The following is a 21213-nucleotide window of genomic DNA, read 5'->3' on the forward strand; positions in this document are numbered from 1 at the left end:
CATTGCTGGCACGACTGCCTCTTTGACCAGAGATGTTATCTTGATCGGATTGCCAGCCAGATCAATGCCATAGTAGTCTCCTGTCAGCTCTTCATATATATTTTCTACCCCATCACTGTCATATTGCACGAATGCGGCAGAATCGGATGAGATACGCTCGTTGGCCTTTGAGGTTTGATTTTTCTATCCAGCAGAGGAGGTAGTTTGTCCGCCCTGAGTGGTCTTCTCTTTGCTACCGCCGATTACCAGGGCGCTCTCCTTACTCTTGGCTGCCGCAGCAGTGGTCGTCACAGAAGGTGTAGCCGTGCTGTTGCTACCCTTTTCACGAGCATTAGGAGGTATATATTTGCCAGTCCCCGAAGGTTGGCCAAGCGACCCAAGGATAGCATTGGGGTCACCCAAAGCCTTATTCAGGACCTCTCTAGTTTGATTCAACTCGGCCCTCTGCATGGCCACTTCGGTCGCGAGGTTTGATCCGTCTTTCCGCATGGCCGCGATCGATGTCGCGGTTTCCTTGCTCTGGGTATTAGCTGTGTTAACAGCATCCAAGAGCTCTTGGTACTGAGCGCGATTTGTCGCAGCAACGCTGTCCGCGTGCATTATAGCCGTTTGGGCGAAACTTTGTGCACTTGTTTTACCCTCTTCGGCAATCCGGATCAAAAGCTGATCCAACTCACGAATTTGTCGTGTCGTTTTCTCGATCGAAGCTGCCAGATGCTTCCCATAATTTTCGCTATGCTCTGTAAGGATGCGAAGCCTCTCGTCCAGGCTAGCATCTGGTGGAATGACGAGTGGCTCGAACTCGTCAACTTCAATGGTATCACCAATGGAAGTAGTTTCGGTAGTCACAGGGGCCTTGACTACCTCATTCGTCGACTTTTGCGCCGACTTCTCACCCTCAGTAATGGGTGGCTGATTTCCTCCCTGCTCTATCGACATCTCAGGCGATGATGGATTTAAGCAGTGGGTGCTTCTCCAGCCACTGGTCAGGCCGCTAAACAGAAAGCGATATTGACAAAGCCTTAAGTAGAGGACTCTTCCTCTGATGATGATGACCCACAAATTGTAAGGATTCTCTTCTAAAAACCTCAAAATTTGACAGTTTCCTCAAGGTCTAATTTGATTCTGCTTAAATCTTGACAGATTACTGCTGCTCTAGCCCGCAAACGCAGTCGCGCTGACCCCCGGACTGCTCCATGGGCAGAAGATGAACCAGTCGCTGATCGACTGGTAATACTCATTTAAAATGAGCATTGACATTTTGTTTTGTTATGTATGACTCTATAACGCTCCTCCTCTGCAGGTTCGTCGTAGGTCATCAAGGCAGGTTGGGGAAGGATCCTCCGCTGCTGGCGAAGGTGCGTCTGGTTCACAAGTCCAAGAGCCAAATGGCTCTAACAATCCTCTCTCTCCCATTGATGCTGCAAACAACATGCAGTTGGTTATGGTCCCAGTACAGGTCATAGATGACAGCTCGCCTGAGGTTGAAGAAAGGACGTCGCTCCATGATACCTCCCACGAGCAACCCATTGCAACCCTCCTTCTGGACAAAGCAGCGCCTGATTCAGTTCTAGCCTCCGGTGAGGTCGCTCAAGAATCAGTACCTATGGAAATTCTTCGCGAGCCACTTGTTGGAGAGGTATATTTCTTGACAAAATGTTTTACCATTAACCTCTGGCTTAGTTATTCTGACAATGCCTCCTTCTAGGATCGAAATGCTACTCCAAACGAGGAAGCGGCTGTCATAGCCAGAGAGATAGCGGTCGAGAATCCTGCTGAACCAGTTCTCGATGTGGTTGGTCAGGAACCTGCCCCCCATGCCCCCCAAGTTATTGAAGCCGGGGAATTAGGAGAACCCCCTGAACCAGTGCCAGAGGCAGTACCTGTCGTGGAGCCTCTTGAGGCCCCTGTCGCTGAGCAAGCTCCTCCCTCTACTTTAGAACGGCTAGCTCGTGTGTTCGAAGTGACCCCACTTGGGGTCGTAGATGATGCCAGAGAAGGCCTTCGTCGCCTCCTGGGCGCTGATATTCTGTTTCCTGGCGCGCCCGCGAGAGTTTTGGAGTATCTGAGGGGTACTTCTCCACGAGGGTGCTATCACTGAAGACCAATTTCAAGAGGTTGACCAGCTGCTGCAGGATCTCCCGCCCCTAAGCTACTGATATAGCCAAGAGAAGAAAATAATATATAGCTGCAGACTTCTTGTGCAACTGTTTTATTAAAACTTCTAACTTGTTTTGACCGTAGTCACCGTCGGAAATTCTGTCTAGGACTTGAATTGTGGAAATTATCCTCCAGAAGTGGCTAACTGCCGCATAGAATCTTCCCCCTATCAACTCCATTTATCACAAGTCACAAAAGGCGACACCAAACATCGGTTTTTTAGTAGACCAAAAATCTAAACAAAAGAAAATTCTAGTTTCTTATGCATGCTTTGCTGGCTTGGATGAAACTCGAATCAAATTACTATTCAATATGTAACTTGGAAAATGCTAGCTTCATCAGAAACATCTAGCAAATTAACTCATCTAATAGGAGAAGACATCCCAATTTTCAACTTTGATTCGAGTTTCCACTCACTGGAAAAATAATTTGACAGCGTCTCATATCGCATCCCACTATTTAAAAAAATGGTAGTAGCACGTCACCTATAAGTCTACAAGAGCCTCTATAGTATAGGGATGCCAAACTTCTGTAGAGATCATGAATTCATGACTAATGCAGCATTTTACAATGAATGGTGTACATATAGACAATTGCTTTCGAACATGTATGATAGACACCTTTCAATGTCAGCTCTTCGAACATGTGGCAATGACTAATGGCCATATTGTTGAATGGTTTATTCTATTGTATAGCAGTCTTTCTTAACTCTTAAGGAGATATGGTTGGACTAGTTCAACATCCCTCTAAGTTCAAAGTATTGCTATTATGTACTACCAAGTTTAAAGTACCGGGGAACTATACTTGTACGTTGTCTGGCAGTATTGAGATACGATGTAATAGAAGGCGAAATTGGAGTTGGCTATGAGAACTTAGGCCACGTTTGATTCCGGAAAGTAAGCATCAGGAAAGGAAATTTTTTCCTTTCCTGCGTTTGGAATGCAAAAGGAAAGAAAATCATTTGCTGAAGAAAGGGAAAATAAGAGGGAAAGTGGTTCCTTCCAAATCCCAAATAAATCACTTTCCCCCATTATTTCCTTTCATTTATTACTCACAACATATTATTTTATTACATTATTTACAAACTTTTTAACAACTTTCCTGATAACTTTCACCAAACATCGGAATAGAAAGTTGTTCGGAAATTTCATTTCCCTTTTTATGAGAAAGACGAAGGAATTACTTTCCTTTCCGTGAACCAAACGAGACCTTATTGTCACTCTCAAGATTCGTTTTCTCACAATGTAGTCCGAGTAATTTATCGACTTTAAGTGGTAGAGATTGGCTAAAATGAGGATTTGATTTTAAAGTGTTGAAGAAAAAGGGGAAAGTGGAATAAGTGGTTCACCTGGCGCAACGGCCCTGGTGGCTGGTGCCCTAATTATATGTTTTTGTTTGCTGTCCTAGTATTGATGCTTAAAAAGAAAAAATCTTCTGTCCAACCATCTTAAGATGGCTTCCAAATATAGGTCGTAAGAGTGCAAGACTCGAATTCCATAATCGTTGTTGTCAACATGGTCGGCATCAATTATGCTCATCATCATCTTATGCTGTAATAGTCAGCCATATTTAATATTTATCTCCCATGTAATTTGCTCAATAATTATATTAAACTATAGGTGGCTGTCTGTGTATATTTTTCTCTAACATGTGTTATATAGTAACATACCTTTCTTTTCTTTCTCTCTTAAAAAAAAAAACCTTTCTTTTCTTTCTTACATGGATTGATTAATTATAGTACTTGGCAGGAGACAGCATTATGAGGGACATCGATGTGGGTAGGGTGAATCGATGTGGGTAGTTGCTTGTAATATGGAGAAGATGGAAGAGGTGTAAATTAGGTTTGTTTCTGTCCTTGGTTTTTGAGGGACATCGATCGATGTGTCGTGTTTTGTTGGTTTTGGTTTAGACAAGGAAACTCATAATTGTTGCTTACGAAGTTACCTTGTCCCTCCAAATAGTTTAAAATTCATAGGAAGTGTGTGAGTTACAATGAGTTTGTTATGTTTTGGAGAGATGATTGTCTAAAGAATACACATTTTCTTGATAACTTTTTGATCCTCACTAATGTTTATGGTTTATCTATCTATACTATCATAAGAGAAGTGGTTTTGCTAGCCAAAATTTAAAATTTTGACAAAAATAACTCTAAAAAATTAAATTACTTTGAGAATAAATTAAATCACAAGAGTAAATACGACAGTTACAAAATAAATTTTTCTTAAAAAAATAAAAAGAAATTATCTCACAGCCCACTTTTCTCTCTCATTATCTCTCTACAATAATTGTTTTATTAAATTCTATTCTTTTTTATTTTCTCAAATAAATAAAAAACTATAACACATGCCGACATGCAGAGCATGTATGGAGAAGAGAAAAGGATTTGTTAGCCAAAATCAAAAATTTTGACATAAATGACTCTAAAAGATTAAAAAAAATTGAGAATTAATTAAATCACATGGGTGATTATGACAATTATAAATTATATTTCTATTAAGAAAAATAAACAAAATAAATCTCACAACCCACTTTTCTCTCCTACTAACTTCTTTAAGCAATAATTGTTTTCTTCCATTATCTTTTCTTTTTTATCTTCTGAAAATATAATACTTACACATGCAGAGCATGCGTGAAATAAGGCTAGTTAATTATTTAAGTCATGTAAAAAAAATTACATGTAATCACTTTGGGTAAAATTGAAATTGCTAGGGTTCGCATCATTCATTCATTATATATATACCTATATAAAATTTATCACGTTAAATGTGCAAAAAGTATGAATGTTATTATTTTTTAATTCATCGTACAAGTGTAACAGTTAATGATAAGTGTATTTGTGACTCTAAAAGCTTTTCTGGTACTATGAATTGAAATGTTCACCGTATATGTTAAGTAATTGAAAAAGAAAAAAAACTATAACTATCGACCAAAATGTTAAGTAATTGCAAAAAGTACGAATGTTATTATTTTTTAATTCATCGTATAAGTATAAGTGTAACAATTAATGATAAGTGTATTTGTAACTCTAAAAAACTTTTTGGTATTATGAATTGAAATATTCACCGTTTATGTTAAGTAATTGAAAACAAAAAAACAAAACAAAACCAAACCCTATAACTATCGACCAAAAGGAAGAACTAACTAGATTTTATATGTTTTGGAAAGGAAAGGAATAAATACTAAATACTATGGGATGCTCATTGGTTCGCATGCATTTCTAGAAGATGTGGACTGCGGGACAAAATTGTGGATATTGACATGGTTAGGCTCCCAGGTGACCAATCATTTTGACCTTTTCAAACCATATAATTCCTCTTAAGCCCCTGTCTGAAGGGGCCCCACCCTCTGCCGTACTAACTAAGCAACAAAAATTTGCAGTCGCGCTCGTGATCCACTCCGACTCCTTCTCATATAACGACAATAGGCTCTCATTCCAAAACACAAGAATACAACATAATCGCACCAAAAATATTAATATTAAACCAACCCCACTATTTTAGCAAAATACTATAGAGCTCGAGAGCATCACAGTAGTTTCATTTTAGAGAAAGACCTGCGTGGGGTGGTGCGGCAGACTAATCACTTTCCAGCAGGGGTCTTTTGAGTATTGTATATTTAAGAAGCAGGGGCAGTTTCAGAAAAGAGGAAAAATTTTCTTTCTTCTAATTGGATGGCCCTAAAGCCATGTGGTGGGAAAACCCCTAAACCTAAGAATTTCTCTTCATTTTAATGAGTTATGTTTATATGAGATGCCTTTTATTATTTATTATATTTTTTACGAGAAGTAGTTTCTATGTAATACAAAATTCAGATTATATATTTCTTGTTACATAGATATGTTCGAAAGCATTGAAACTTCATAATTGAAAGTCGATATTAGTTTATAGAGAGGTTAATTTTGTTGCAAACAAGCTTACTGATCTGGGTCATGATTTGTCCAATACTTCAGCTTGGTTTAACTGTCTTCCCCTCTCTGTGTCCCCAACGTACGGTTGGATCAGCTGGGAAGGGAATGTGTTCTAGTTTTATTTTTTTTTGTATAAAAAAGAAGAAGTCAAAATTAGTTATTTTCTATTGTAGTACTTATCTATGGACTCATAATTTAAAAATTTTAATATTTTAGAGCATTCTAATACCCTTGGCCGCGTTTGTTACACAGGACTGTCATTGCCCACCTTAATTTCTATAAGAGTCCAGGACTCCTCTAGCCTGGCTTATGCTATTCTAGTACTTGACTCATGTTTGGTGATGACAGGGCTATCATTGATACTTCCTCTTCAATGCTGCAAACTTCTTCGAGAGTTTAATCATCTCCAGATGAGCGTTCTTGTGAAGTTCCTCAAAATCTTGGTGAAGTTCCACTCCGGAAGCGAAGAAAGACTCTCCGACTCCATCGAAACCCTTCCCCAGGATCGCAATCATCTCAGATTTGGTCTGAATCTGAGCTTCATCTTCGTCTTCATCTTCGTCTTGGTCTGAATATGCAAGTAGAAATACAATTAGTCAAGATAGTTGATAATTAGCATGGTAGCAGAGAGAAGAGTGAAGAGTTGGAGTGACTGACAGTATCAGGATGCTGGTCTGCTTTGTGCTTAGTGATGCTCTCAGAAACCCAGCTGCCATCGGGCTTGACGGAGATGAATCCTGACAAGTTCTTGACGGCTATCACCACTGCCTCCCTTAATTGTTATAGTAGATAATAGATATTAGTGAATTGGCCCAAATTGAAAAAGAAAAGAAGAATTTGGATTACCCTTTGAGAACCAAATCGATTTGCTTAGGGGAAGCGGTATCGGCGTCGGGGATCCGGAGGCCAACGGAGACCTTGTCGCCATCATAGAGCTTAGCGAGCCTGTCAGCGATGGCGAAGAGAGCAGTAGAATCAGAGGTCTCGACACCCAAGACGTCGTCGCCGTCAGAGAAGATCAACTTGTGCAGTTTGTAAATCACCAACCCGCAGATGATTTCGAACCCTAGAAAATTGGGGGTTGGACTGGCAGATGGAGATTGCGATTTGCCCAGTGGCTGATCCGAAATGAAATTGGGGGAGAGAGAGAGAGAGAGTGAGAATGATGAATAGTGGAGTAGAAGGAGGCTTGCACAATCCCATGGTTTTTGGTGGGTTTGTGGTAGAAGGTGTTGAGACTGCTGTTGGGATTAAAAATAGTCCTCCTTGCTGCCAAACATGGGATAACTGGGATTAGACTAGATAAAGATGTCCAATCCCATCTAATCCCATGTAACAAACACCACCTTAGCATATTTATTAAAAATTATATCATAAAACAATACGAAGCTAAATTGATAATGTTAATATTTGAGACACTATATAACACGCCGTTATTATTCTATTATTTGTTCGTTATTGTTTCTCCTTTCTCGTAACAATATGGCCGCCTAATTTTTCCAAATTCGTCACATTTAAATCAAAATTTCAACTCTTAACACCCAATCAGTTCCTCATTCTTGACTCTCTCTCCCTCTCTCTCTCTCTCTCATTCTCTCGGCAAAAACTTTTGGATGCGATGAAGTGTTTCCATTTCACCAACGGCGAGAGGCGCGACGACGACGACGCCGAGCCCGGCGTCGTTTCTCGCGCGCCGTCCAAGGTCTCCTGGGCGCGGTCCCTCAGCGTGGCCTCCAGCAGCTACGACAACACCAACTACAATCGCCGCTCCGAGTTCGACTCCGACTCCCGCGACATGTCCGACTCGGCGGCCTTCTACGACTTGCTGAGTCAGCGCCGGGCCAATGATCTGAGGGTGTTCGCCTTCTCCGAGCTCAAATCGGCCAGCCGCGGGTTCAGTCGGGCCTTGCTGATCGGCGAGGGAGGGTTTGGGTGCGTTTTCCGAGGGATCGTTAACGACGACGGAGCTAAAATGGACGTCGCTATCAAACAGTTGAATCGTAGTGGCTTCCAGGCATGCCCTTTAATCCCTTTGATCTTCATTTTTTTTTTTTTTTTTGGACTCTGTTTTGGTCAACCTTTTTATTTGATTCGACCTTTTCCCTTTTTCTGGGTGATATTTTTAGAGCTTTATAGCACTGTAGTTTCATTTATGAAATCCATTTGTAATTTTTGTGAATTATTGTTTTCTCTTCTTTATTTTATTTTATTTTTCTGTAAATTTTTGAAGTATGTACCTGATTAGTTGTGATTAAGATTGTGTTTTTTTTTTTCAGGGTAATAATAGTTTTGTTAGTGTTTTTTTTTGAAAAGTTTAGAGGCTATGGAATTGGAATGTTGGTCTAAAAAGTATTTTGACATTCTAGTATTCAGGGGCATAAGGAGTGGATTAATGAGGTAAATTTTTTGGGGGTTGTCAAGCACCCGAATCTTGTGAAGCTAGTAGGATACTGTGCAGAAGATGATGAAAGGGGGATCCAACGTCTTTTGGTTTACGAACTTATGCATAATAGAAGCCTGGAGGACCATCTGTTGGTTCGGTGCCCATCACCGCTCCCATGGATGACGAGATTAAAAATTGCTCAGGATGCAGCGCGCGGGTTGGCGTACCTGCATGAAGAAATGGATTTCCAGGTACATTGTTATGTTTGAATCAAAATTACCATTGTTTTTGGTGCGTTTGAAACTTTGAATAAATACTTGTGCTCATCTTTTCGTTATTCTAGTCTTTTGTCTTGTACTTTGTGTGTGTCTTTTCAAATGGCGATTGATATCTGGAAGTAGATACCTCCCACCACTTATCTCATGTGCTCTGGCATATGTTTTTGTTTATGTTACTTGCTCAACTGCTTGATAGTCAAAATGATTTGGATCTGCCTTATATTGCTGCAGCTTATATTCCGCGATTTTAAACCGTCAAATGTTCTGCTAGATGAGGGCTACAATGCAAAGCTTTCAGACTTTGGACTCGCAAGGCAAGGACCTCTCCAGGGAATGACTCATGTATCAACCGCAGTAAGTTTTATTATCTTTTAAGCACAAATCCTTCTTTTAAAATGTATTGAGTTAGGCATATCAACGTCTTCAATTGTTTGTATTGAATCGTTGGCTCTACTAGGGAAATATTAATAGGAAAAGTACAGCTTATCTGAACATTTTAGGCCTCTTGCGAGTTTGAAAATTTCTAAGAGTTAATTCTTTGCCATTTATTTTGACATGCAACCTATTATATATGGTGTCTAACTTCTTTGCTTGTTGCTGTGAACCTTTTAACTGCTGTTACCTGGAATATATTACTTACAATGAACATGTTTCTTAGGTTGTTGGAACGGTAGGGTATGCAGCTCCAGAATATGTACAGACAGGGAAACTTACCGCTAAAAGTGATGTCTGGAGCTTTGGAGTGGTTCTCTACGAGCTCATCACAGGAAGGAGGGCGATGGAGAGAAATCTGCCCCGGAGTGAGCAAAAACTTTTGGAATGGGTCAGACCTTACGCTTCAGACTCAAAGAAATTCCACCTTATTGTAGACCCACGACTTGAAGGACAGTATTGCATCAAATCAGCTCAGAAGCTGGCATCATTAGCTAACAGGTGTCTATCAAAACAACCTAAGTCTCGCCCGAAAATGAGTGACGTGGTTGGGATTTTGGGAACTATCATCGATGAGCAAACATCTCAAGATGAAGTTGTCCCTCAACCTGTTATCGAAACTGACGAGGCAAGGGAAGAAACTTTGGAGGTGGCTGAGATTGAATCTACTACCAAACAAGGAACCAAGAATCTGAAAAAGGTTTTCGATATAAGAGATATGGTAAACTTTAGAAACAAATCTATCGGGAAGTTAGATTGGAGAAACTGGACCCCTGGGTTGATACGAACTTGGTGATAAATTGGCCAGCTTGCGGCAGAAAGTGTAGAGGAGGCTGAGACTGAATCTAGCAAACAAGAAAACAGATATCCAAAGAGGGTTTTCTATACTAAAGCAATGGTAAACTTTAGAATCAGATCTATTAAACTGGCTTGGTTCATAAAGCTATCGGCCAGCTTGTGGTAGAGAACGTCCATGTGCTTGGCTCCTTCCAGGAAATGGAACATGGACCCATATCTACCTTCGAATTGAAGACAGTATAGATTACTTGTCGTTCTTCAAGAGTTATGGAGGTACCGGGCTTTTCCCTTGTTTTCTTTTTTGCTTGATGACTGTAAATAATTATGGACTGGGAAGCTGCACATTGGAGGCATGCATCCCTTCTGTTGAATACACAAAATATGACGCAAAATTCATTTTCTCCATGTATGTAACTAGTATCAGTCTTGTCAAAATGTGTTCCATTATTTGGTGGTTTACAAATTGCAGAGCACTTAACAAATGACGAGCAAAATTGATGTTTATGCTTACAGCAGAAAGTTGTGCTCCATATTTGCTCTGGACGTTTGGGTGATGATGCTTATCCTAGTTCTTGGTGGCGCTCTAGTCCATGGTGCTGATGCATTATATCAATTTTCGTCTCTTCTGCTGGGTCAATTTCTGGATCTGGGCTGCAGTAATTAAGACCTTAAGATTATTTTAAGATTTCACAAGGCTTGTACAGTATTGAATTTTCACATTAGAGTTTTGCCGGGAAACCTGTGGAGAGAAAAGAACAGAAAGGCTTACCAGTGCCACAGATTCAATCATTCAAACTACTTCCTTCTCATAGATTCGACACACAATTAGGCTTTTCACCAGGAGCACCAAAAGAAAAACGAAACAGAGCCCTAACAGGTAATCTCTAAAAGCTCATTCAAAAAGCATAGTACAGCAAACCTATACTGATTAAGGAAGCCAAAGAACCCACTATATAAAAAATGAAACAAAATACAACCCCATCACGCAAGAGAAAAATGGATGGCCAATCAGTCGTACAGAACCACTTTGCATCCCTACTTTTCCAAGCTACTGTTACAATTTGGTGGTTTAGAAAACACAACATTCTGGGCATCGCTCATTTTACAGGCTCTGCTCATTTTACAAGCTCCGCTAGTAATTTGTCAGAGAGGGTTGAAAACATTAGCCAGAATAAACTATACAGTCACTGGATAAACAGTGGTATATTTCAGCTCTTGCTATTTTGTTCAACAAAGCAGCTCAAGCATATAGGGGCGAAGCAGATGGCCGAGGATAAGCAACAGTATTCCTTGCTTTGTTAGCTTCTTCTATAGATGCACGCCTTGCTTTGCTAGCGTCATCTGCACTTCGCCTGCGCATCCTGTGTGCATGGCTTTGATTGCTGGTGGGGACATTAGAATCCTGCAGTTGCTCCAGTGCTTTGACGACCTCATCCATGGTTGGCCTGAGCTTGGATTCTGTGGACAGGCATCGTAATGCGAGGGTAGCTACCTTATAAGCTCCATCCATTGAATACTGGCCTTCTAGACGGTTGTCTATGACGCGAAAGATCTTGCGCTTGTTTGCCAGGAAGGGTTTAGCCCACTCAACCAGATTGTGTTCCCCAGATGGCCGATTCTTGTCAACTGCTCTCCGGCCAGATAACATCTCCAATAAGACAACTCCAAAACTATAGATATCACTCTTGGCAGTAAGATGACCTTCAGATAGTGAAAAGTGGAGCCATTAAGAGATAGAGGCATCAATTCTGATATATGGTAATCAAGAATAAAGAGCGAAAGCAAAGGGTAAGACTCTTAAATTTAAGGGTTATTATCACAAATGGTACCTGAACTATACCTCAATTTTATTGATGGTACCTGAACTTCAATTTTGATCACAACCAGTACCCGAACTTTTCAATTTCATTTTAAATGGTACCTAGAGCCACCTCCGGTCACTATTCCAACTAAAAACGGCATGGAAGGCGATCATAGTGATGATTTTTGATGATTTCAAGGGTTGCGATCATATATAGTGATGATTTTTTGGTAATAGACTTGCCTTGAACTTGTTTTTTTGTTTTTTATTTTTTTAGATTTGAGTTTTTTGGCCGGAATAGTGACCGAAGGTGGCCTTAGGTACCATTTAAAATGAAATAAAAAAGTTCGGGTACTGGTTGTGATCAAAATTGAAGTTCAGGTACCATTGATAAAATAGAGGAAAAGTTCAGGTACCATTTGTGATAATAACCCTAAATTTAATGGTCAAAAGCAATTGGGAAAAGAAAATGTACAAAAGATAACCGGAGATTCCAAACAAGCATGAGCAATAGAATTCAAAGTAAAGTAAAATTATACCTGTGGCTAGATATTCTGGGGCTGCATATCCATATGTGCCCATCACCCTAGTAGAGACGTGGCTTTTATCACCTGTTGGCCCATCCTTGGCCAAGCCAAAATCTGACAGCTTTGCATTGTAGTTCTGGATGATACAAAAGGAATTCTCAGAATAGCTAACATGGAAGTCAGACGATCCCCTGATTCCTTTGAATAATTTAAAATAACAACATCGGTAGATTCATACCGAATCAAGCAGGATATTAGACGTCTTGAAGTCTCGATATATCACCATTGTTTCAGCACTATGCAAAAAGGCCAGCCCCTTTGCAGCACCAAGGGCAACCTTCATCCGGAGGGTCCAAGAAAGAGGTTGAAAATAAGAACCTCCTGGTACAACAGTTTAAAATTGTTAATAACATTACATAATCAAATCCATTCTGCTTCAAAGGTATCCAGAGATATCTCTCAAAGAACTTACTCCTGAACAAATGATTTTCCAGGCTGCCTCGAGGCATGAATTCATATACCAAAAGGCGCTGCTCATCTTCCAAGCAATAGCCAATTAGTTTCACAAGATTAGGATGATGGAACTGCCCCAAATAATTCACTTCTGCCTATCAAAAACAAACGAAAACACATTATATGTCAATCATGAACTGAAGAGTAATTGCAGTTTACATGAAAATGCTAAACTTAGATTTGCCAGAAGCAAATGCCAAAATGAAAGTACCATCTTAGAAGACTTGTTGAAACTTAAAGCACCAATGCCTTGATGTGGGCGTAACTCTACCTTAACCAACTACTAAGAGGTTCTCCATGAAAACAAAGATAAACAATCAAGTACAACAATGAGCTTGATGTATTTGCAGAAAAGAACTTACCAACCACTCCCTATGACCCTGGAAACTTTCTTGGTTAAGCCGTTTCACAGCCAAAACTATGCCAGTCCCAGGCTTTGCAGCTGTAAATGAATTTTCATCAATCCACCCTTTAAAAACAGAACCAAAGCCGCCTTCTCCCAACACACTATCAGGACGGAAATTCCTGGTGGCCAATTTGAGGTCAGAGAAACTGAAGCTCCTCAAATTGGTTGACTGCAAGATCTCACCCTCCGTCCGAGGAGTTGGAGGTGCTGAAAATGATGAGACCTTGCTGCTTGTACTGCCATCAGTACTAACAAACTTTGAACCTGCACAAGTACATGCATAATGTACATAAATTTTACAGTCACCACCAATGTATGGATCTAAGAATCCTCATGCTTGCTTAACTCAATCCCTCGTACCAGATTTGATAAAAAAGAAAAAATGTATTGAGAAGTTAACGGAATGCTAACATTTCCTCTTTTTATTTTTCTGTCTTTAAAGAACAGCAAAATCATCAGAGCAAAGGCAAAGGAAAGCAAACGAAACCCTTTTCCAATTTGTACAACTGAACCTAGTAGCAACTAAACAGAGAAAGAGGTAATTATGAAACAGAAAAAAAAAAAAAATTGAAGTTTGGGGGCAATAATTTCCAAAACAGGGTTGGAATGAAAATGATGCTACTATTCTCAAAAGACCACATCCACCCAGTAAAAGTAGTAAACAAATAAACAAATTATAACTGAAATTGCCATAATTAGATAGAATCCAAAATTCCCAAAAACTCATTCCCACCCAAAAGAGAAAAGCCATAAAGATCCATGAAATCAATTCATACTAATGGCCAGAGATATAAAAACAGAATGATCAGAAGCTGTGAAGTTTATGTACCTGTGTTTAACGGGCTCTCAGCTTTGATCTGAGCGCTCCAGCAGACCCCCATGAACACAAGAAAAGTAGAAACCAACAACCCTTTCTCTGAAATCTCTGCCTGCAGATCATAGATTGCCGCAGGTCACTAGGCTTGAAAAGTACTCACAAATTGAACAGTGAAACTTCAAACCAAAACAGATCTAGACCAATAACCTTTCTAGCAAAACCCAACAAAAGTTGGGTATCATCCACAAAAGATAAGCCTTTCAAATGAATCGGTTCCAATAAAGAAAGAAAAAGAAGTTGATTTTTATATCTAAACAAAGAATAAGCAGAAACCCATGAACGAGAGAACACAAAGAAATCGACAACCGACCTCTTTTTTCTGGTCGAATCAGAGAGAGACACAGGAGAGTGAGGTGGGTTTGTGCTTTTGGAGTTGGTCTAATAATGGCTGCTCACAATAAGCTCAAAGAGAAACAGAGCAAGTTGACTAAAAAGCTTTTGATTTGAGTTTGATACGTAAAAGATGGATAGTTTGGAGAGTGTTGGGTTATTGGAAAGGCAGAGAAGGAAGGTGGGAAAGAGAGTAGTGCATTAATGGCGGGTTGGTCCCGCTCTTGAGCTCAACGTTTTCACTAAAACAACACTGTTTACGGTTGTGTTCTCTTCTCTCTCTCTACAATTCTCAGTTAAGTTAGAGAGAGAGAGAGAGAGAGAGAAGGAGCAGATAAGCCTCCTCACGTTGTCTGCTATTATCTCATTGGAGCCGTTGGATTTGCTTCCAAAAGAAACCCATTCTTCTATGCGGATGCATGATTATCAGTATCTCGGGGTAATGGCTTGGCTTAGCAGCTTGGGAACTCTCAACTCTGATATTTAGTCATCTATGCACACGTACGATTTAGAATTATATAACTTTATCTTTAAAGACATTTCATGCAAAAGGATGAAAATTTCAAATTTGGGTTTGTCAATCATATGACTAAAGTATTGACACAATAAATCAATTCGATAAAGTGAGTAGTGACAGATTAATTTTATAACAAATTAGTTCACGATTATTCAAATTAGCCTACAATTACGAAATACTAATTTAGTAAGAGTACGAAATACTAATTTAGTAAGAGTAAGAATTGATCTGAATGTACTTTTTGAAAGAAAAAAATTATGAGAGAAATCAAATTATATATGGCTTGTAAGGAACAAAGAGATAAGCTTTACAATAGTCTTTTTATCACATGCAAAAGTACAGATAGTCCATAAATTCATATATATATATATATATGTAGAACATGTGCAAATTCTTCAACAATAATTAAAAAACTCCAAGCACACAATTCTTTAAGAGTTGTGGCTCAATGTGCAACTTCTAGAATTGCTTTGTACATCTTTTGTTTAAATTCCACACAACGAATCTAGGTAAAGTTATTTTTTCCAGTAATTAATCACATACAATGAATGTATGTAAAATAAAAAAATTATTAAAAAATAGTTGTAATAATAAAATGTGAGAAATGATATTACATATATCCGTCGAACAATAGAAATTTTCATGTCAATGACCAAACAAAAATAAAAAATGACTTCATTAAGACAAAACCCACAAAAGGATGCAGAAAACATTGCTGTCAAATATTCACAGGTACAATGACCCAAGCAAATGGAAAATTACTTGCATGGCTGTGATGAAAAGTGATGAAAACCATCCAAATTACGTGACTACATGTAGTTATCACATTTCAACTTTGTTTTTCAGAGATGGGAGCAATAAAGTTTCTTGTCTAGATGCTAGGGTTCAATTCCTTTTTCCTATAAGGCTAGAAGAGAAGAGCTAGGGGTTCATTTCCAAAGTGTTCTTCTACCGGTCAATAACTAAATGAGTGAAGTCCGTCAGTTAGTTATATAGTTAAATTTTGTGCTTTGTAACTATTTTTAAGGGGTAGTTGATTTGTTTTTTTTTTGGTTGATCTCAATTTTAAGTTGTTTGAAAAGTTTTTGTTCAATATTATCACTGCATGTATACAATTCAATCACATTTGGAGAGACAAACTTTATTGTGGATGCAATAACAATTATATAGGCCAAAATGTGGGAATGTCAGTTTGAAATAACTCTTTACCGTTATCAACTTATCAAGCCTATATATAATTAGCTTACTGTAGATTTTGTATGGAAAGGCTCTTAATTTTATGTTCCTTTTCTTGTAATCAAAGGGAAAAAAAAAAAACTAAATTTTATTAAAAAAAAAATTCATTATCTTTTTTTAAACACCTAATGTCTTGTAAAAAAAAAAAAAAAAAAAAAGAGGAGACTTTTGAAAATTCAAGTAAGAACAATTCAGACATTCCTTCCATATAATTAATTTTCATCTTATTAATTCTTCTGACCCGGACTTACAATAGTTATACTATATATTGATGGGAAGTTCATACTATATATAGTTGGTCATAGGTTAATAACAGTCCATCAAATTTACACAAACATGTTGGTGTCAGTCAGTCTATCAGAAAAAAAAAAAAAAAAAAAAAATCAGCTCGATCTTTCTTATCTTGGATAAAAAGTATGTTAGTACAATAAGATTCATTCATGGTGATCATGCCTGCATATATTACTATCATCATTATTAATTGACTCATATGAAACCCACTCTACATCTACGACTGATGGACTGGAATGACTAGGTCATCGCCATCTTTGGAAAGCAAGAAATAATTCCCAACCATGCATCACTTCCCGTGAAACCCTAGCCTTTGACAACCATTTACTGCACGCTTAATTAAATCCAAATTTTTACTTTTTCTCCTCCTGCCCTAGATGACGCACTACCGTTTGTGTGGCTTACGTCATCGCCCTTTGTCAGGCAATCGAATCACGGCCGTTGAATATGTTGACCTTTTCTTTTGACCTCATCTCACATGTTCCATGCCCCAGCAAACCTGAGCTGTGATCTTCAGCCCGCCACCCACCCTCTTCCGACTTTGGGTCCATAAAGTCTCGGGGATGGGACCCACTGGCCCCGCGCAAGGCATGTTTGCCAAGTGGCGTGCTGCCACCGATTCTAACGTGAAGAATTTAGCTCGGCTGTGGGGGGAAGTGAGCCGTTTGAGCCGGCTGTTGGAAACCCTTAACAAGAAAAGAAGGGATTGGAAACCCTTAACAAGAAAATAAGGGATCTCGCCCTCGCCCGTACCCAGTAGCCAGTAGGGTTAGGGTTCATCTCTTCATCGTCATTCTAGAGTAAAATATTAGGTTAGTTATTGGGAAAATGAGAGGTTGTTGGCATTTCCTGATTTTCAAAGTTTTATTTACAGATACAACTCTAATCCAAAGTCACTTTTTCATGTCATTTCACGTTATTTTATAATGAATAATATTTAGCTGATCATATATACTCAGTCACTCCTAACAAATCACTACGCGTCTCTCCTACATTGTAATATGTGTCTTTTTTTTTTTTCCAAAATTCTTTCTCTTTCTCTGACCATCAGATGTTTCAGATCCATTGAGAGAAAGAGAGGGCATGGAAGCATTGCAGAGTGAGATGTAAATTTCAAGTCTTAATGCTTTATCAATCTTCGAAGAAAATAAACAATAATTAAAAGCCGCGAATGCGAGATTCATTGAGAACTTTGTAACCAACTGAGCTACTAACATCTATCTCGCAATTATAGCAGAGAGACACAAATTCACATGTTGTGTTGTTATAGGAAACTCTTGTGAGTTTGTAAGTTAGAAAATTGTGAAAGGAAGAATTTGATATCGAGGGAGGAGTGAAGGTTGAAATTGAGCAGAGAGAGAAGGGCGTATTTTGATGATATGGATTTTAGGTAAAAATTGGGGGTCAGGGAAGAGAAGCAATGGCTGGATTTTTCTCGTTAGGCAGAGGAGGTGGTTGGAGCAGTCACAATCTAGAAAACCGGAATCAGAATCAACATGAATCAAGTGAAATTCCGCCAAAAATGTTTTGGTACAAGAATGAAGACGGCATATGCCATTCAAAGAAAAAGTGATACGTGTTTAGTTTTGGACTTCTGGGAGAGACACGATAGGCATGGTTAGAAATGGTTTACCATATATGGTAACTAAGTATTATCCCTTTATTATATAAGCAATCGTAATTCAAATGTTAATTTTTCAACATCATCAAATTAAATTTGCAACAAATCTCAAATTTTGGTACAAAATCTAAGACCTTTTTTATTTTTTTGTTGGAGAAGGTTGGTGAGGGTTACAAATTCTAATTTATGTGATACACACATTAAACTTGCCAATATCCTCTATAATTTAGCTATTGATTTTCAAACAACATGGCATTACAAACCTCATAATAATCTAAACCACTTCTCCAACAGGGTTGGGGGAGTTCAAAAATAATTTCATTTTCAATGGAGGGAGTGAGTTCCTTTTTTTTTTTGTCCTTTGATTCTGGACTGCAATTTTTTTTCCACCTCACCCCTAACATCAGTGAGATTTGAACTCATGATCTTCATGATATTAATTAAACTAACTAACCAAAAGGCCACAACTCACCAAGTGAGAGCGAGTTAGTTGAGAGAGAAGAAAATAAGAAAAGGAGTTAGAAGTAAAAAAGGAGTTTGATGAAAGGTACATCTTGGAAGATGAAGATGGATGGGGAATGCGAGATTGCGAGGAACTTGTCATAAATTTGTAGTACTCGTAAACGAGATTGACGGGGCAGTATAGCGATAGAGTCAAGATTCAGTACATTCTCACAACATATTTAAACTCCACTATCTTGTCCCTACCCCATCTAAATGTCACTATGCTGCTAATCTTATTATATATTATATTAGATAGTTATATATTTCGTAGTGGTTTTTATGCTTTGAATCTTCGATTGTTGCCAACCGCCACCAGCCCACCGCCATCAAATCTGATCACCGTCGAATTTTCCTCCTGTTATCCATAGCAATCAACTTGAATCAAATTTGGAACCAATTGAAATAGTTCCCAGTTCTTCTACCCAACAAATAAGTCACGCAATTCCTAAGTTTATATTTCCAATTGACACCCTCACCCCTTGATTTCTCGCTAATTCCTTCAGGAATGTATTTTCGACAACGATTTGAAGTTCTGGCAATCACTCATTCACTCTCCATTCATACTTTCAATCCAAATTTGAACCGTTTTGATTTATCTTTAATATGAGTTTAAGCCTGATAATTAATGTCATTTGAATGATAAGGAAAAAAATGAAAATGAAAATGAAAAAGAAAATAAAAATAAAAATAAAAATAAAAAGATGTATGAATAGTTACACTAGCCATATACACCGAAATTAATTAATGTCAAATTAGGCTTTTTTAAATGTTACTTTTAAGCCTGAGGAAGAAAAGGAAGCTTCCTGTGCATCCCTCTTTGACATCTAGTGAGCTAGGCTATCCAGCTGCCCTTTCATTGTTACATGTAGGCATAGCTAAGTGATGCCCCCAAAATAATTCTTATAGAAGTATAGAACTATAGGATCTAGTTTTTTTTTTTTTGAGGAGCACTATAGGATCTAGTTCTACCAAGTGGAACAAACACATGTGCTTTGAGTTGCTATTTTTGTTGGCCTAATTAAGCAGATGGAGGAGACCACTATCCACTTGGTGTTTGTTTGTGTTATTAGTAGTACTACTAGGACATTGACATTAGACCAAGGAGTCTCCCCCTTACTGTTGATGAGTTATTGATGAAAGTTACGATAATCTCCTTGTTTTCCGTGAACTTCAATTTCAATCTCAATCATGTTTGAAGTTCCGTAATTTTTTATTTCTATATAGGAGTAATGAAGTCTAGCTATTCAGTTCAACGATTAGTTGTATGAGGTATGCTTAAAATATCAATGATAATTTAAAAGATTAAATACTTGTTACTCCTCAAATTTTTGCCTGAAAAACAGTTTAGTCCCTCGCCTTTTAAATTAAACTGGATAGTCTTTATTCTCTCTAATTCTCACACAACAGGTCCCTAACAGGCCTAAAATGACTATTATACCCTCATTTCATCTTTTATTTAAATTTTTTTAATTTTTCTCTCTTTTTATTTTTATTTTTTATTTTTCCTACTTCTCTCTCTCTCCTCCTAAAAACAAAATCCCTAAAACTCTCTCTCTCTCTCTCGCCCCCCCCCCCCCAATATCCGGTGCAGATCACCGCCTTCGTCGCAATGAAGATCAAGGCCTTGCGTGTTGTTATCGGATCCAAGCGAGGAATTTGGGTTACCCGAGGAACTCATGGCCTAGTTTTTGCAGAAATCGAAGCTCACCGTCACGGGTAAATCTCTGAGTGATTTCAAAATCGTGCCGCAAAAGTGATTGAACGAGAGGTTGAGCATGCATGAGAGAGACTTGAGGTCGCTGAAATCCTCTAGCACCGATCCGGTGAAGCCGTTGTCGGAGAGGTATATTGCAGGAGATTTTCCATATCGAACCAAATTCCGGTCGGAATTTCAGAATTTCGCAAGTGAATTTGTTTCCAGCGAGTATCAGTCTCTGCAATTGCTTATAGTTTTCCAGACCTTTGTCTAAGGAACCAGAGAGGGAGTTGTTGGAGAGGTCGAGGTTATGGGTACAGTGGTGGGCTGGGTTCTGGATTAGGCACCAAGTCGGGTTCTTTGGCTTTAGGTTAGTGTTTGTTCCTGTCTAGCTTTCTGTAGAGGTGATAATGTGATGGATTGATGTTGATATAGCAATTGGAATTAGGATACAATTTGTTTTTTGAATCATATGATGGCGGAGGAGTCGCGGCTGACAAGGGATTGGGAGTGGTGAGGGGAGTCGACGGGGGTAGACTGAAAAGACGTGGTGGTCTTCTCGCCGTTGTGGGAGTCGCGGGAGGGGCTTTGGACGTAGTAGACTGAGGAACAGGGGAATTGGGTCGGGGACGATGGTTTGCACTAATGGCAGAGTATGCCTACACCAACTCTCAGAGAGAGAGAGAGAGAGTAAATAAAAAGAGAGAAAAATTAAAAATAGAGAGAGAAAAGGAAAAAAAAAAAAGAAGGAAGTGATGGTATAATAGTCATTTTAGGCCTGTTAGAGACCTGTTGTGTGAGAGTTAGAGAGAATAATGACTATCCAGTTTAATTTAAAAGGCGAGGGACTAAACTGTTTTTCAGGCAAAAGTTTGAGGAGTAACAAGTATTTAATCCTAATTTAAAATATTCATTTGACAATTAATTTGAAAGTTT

The 21213-nt window shown here is 38.7% G+C and overlaps 3 protein-coding genes across 8 annotated transcripts; 1 reads left to right on the forward strand and 2 right to left on the reverse strand.

The window, feature by feature from the left end:
- Positions 1-6308: 6308 nt before the first annotated feature.
- Positions 6309-7399, reverse strand: LOC133730410 (uncharacterized). Its single transcript, XM_062158009.1, has 3 exons — positions 7367-7399; positions 6914-7185; positions 6309-6839 (listed from the first exon to the last, which is right to left on the reverse strand). Exons 1-3 carry the CDS (start codon positions 7397-7399, stop codon positions 6680-6682), a joined length of 465 nt encoding a protein of 154 aa, XP_062013993.1. The 3' UTR covers positions 6309-6679.
- A 201-nt stretch (positions 7400-7600) lies between these two features.
- On the forward strand, positions 7601-10744 carry LOC133734480 (serine/threonine-protein kinase PCRK1). 4 transcript variants are annotated; one of them, XR_009858333.1, is made up of 5 exons: positions 7601-8081; positions 8441-8701; positions 8960-9082; positions 9387-10231; positions 10428-10744. XR_009858333.1 is itself a non-coding variant. In XM_062162119.1 (4 exons), the coding sequence occupies exons 1-4, from the start codon at positions 7686-7688 to the stop codon at positions 9954-9956; spliced, it is 1350 nt and encodes a 449-aa protein (XP_062018103.1). In that variant the 5' UTR covers positions 7601-7685; the 3' UTR covers positions 9957-10404. The 4 variants fall into 4 exon arrangements, 1 of the variants encoding a protein (XP_062018103.1); XR_009858332.1 differs by having other exon boundaries at positions 10472-10744; XR_009858334.1 differs by having other exon boundaries at positions 10475-10744.
- A 136-nt stretch (positions 10745-10880) lies between these two features.
- Positions 10881-14761, reverse strand: LOC133734481 (probable serine/threonine-protein kinase PBL9). Of its 3 annotated transcripts, none has more exons than XM_062162121.1 (7): positions 14393-14758; positions 14035-14134; positions 13162-13469; positions 12759-12894; positions 12525-12667; positions 12299-12422; positions 10881-11659 (listed from the first exon to the last, which is right to left on the reverse strand). In XM_062162121.1, exons 2-7 carry the CDS (start codon positions 14084-14086, stop codon positions 11199-11201), a joined length of 1224 nt encoding a protein of 407 aa, XP_062018105.1. In that variant the 5' UTR covers positions 14087-14134; positions 14393-14758; the 3' UTR covers positions 10881-11198. The 3 variants fall into 3 exon arrangements, with proteins under 3 accessions (XP_062018105.1, XP_062018106.1, XP_062018107.1); XM_062162122.1 differs by having other exon boundaries at positions 14230-14758; XM_062162123.1 differs by having other exon boundaries at positions 11353-11706; positions 14393-14761.
- Positions 14762-21213: the final 6452 nt, after the last annotated feature.

This window comes from Rosa rugosa, chromosome 2 (assembly GCF_958449725.1).
Source record: "Rosa rugosa chromosome 2, drRosRugo1.1, whole genome shotgun sequence".
Classification (NCBI taxonomy): domain Eukaryota; kingdom Viridiplantae; phylum Streptophyta; class Magnoliopsida; order Rosales; family Rosaceae; genus Rosa; species Rosa rugosa.

Excerpts from the sequence above, each read along its gene's own strand:
- LOC133734481 (XM_062162121.1), bottom strand. The coding sequence starts at position 14,086 with ATGGGGGTCTGCTGGAGCGCTCAGATCAAAGCTGAGAGCCCGTTAAAC. Across the intron at positions 13,470-14,034 it reads TGAGAGCCCGTTAAACACAG|GTTCAAAGTTTGTTAGTACT; the intron begins GTACATAAACTT and ends GTACTTGTGCAG. Across the intron at positions 12,668-12,758 it reads GGAAAATCATTTGTTCAGGA|GAGGTTCTTATTTTCAACCT; the intron begins GTAAGTTCTTTG and ends CTGTTGTACCAG.
- LOC133734480 (XM_062162119.1), top strand. The coding sequence starts at position 7,686 with ATGAAGTGTTTCCATTTCACCAACGGCGAGAGGCGCGACGACGACGAC. Across the intron at positions 8,082-8,440 it reads TGAATCGTAGTGGCTTCCAG|GGGCATAAGGAGTGGATTAA; the intron begins GCATGCCCTTTA and ends TCTAGTATTCAG. Across the intron at positions 8,702-8,959 it reads ATGAAGAAATGGATTTCCAG|CTTATATTCCGCGATTTTAA; the intron begins GTACATTGTTAT and ends ATATTGCTGCAG.
- LOC133730410 (XM_062158009.1), bottom strand. The coding sequence starts at position 7,399 with ATGGGATTAGATGGGATTGGACATCTTTATCTA. Across the intron at positions 7,186-7,366 it reads GGATTGGACATCTTTATCTA|CCACTGGGCAAATCGCAATC; the intron begins GTCTAATCCCAG and ends ATTTCGGATCAG. Across the intron at positions 6,840-6,913 it reads ATCGATTTGGTTCTCAAAGG|GGAGGCAGTGGTGATAGCCG; the intron begins GTAATCCAAATT and ends ATAACAATTAAG.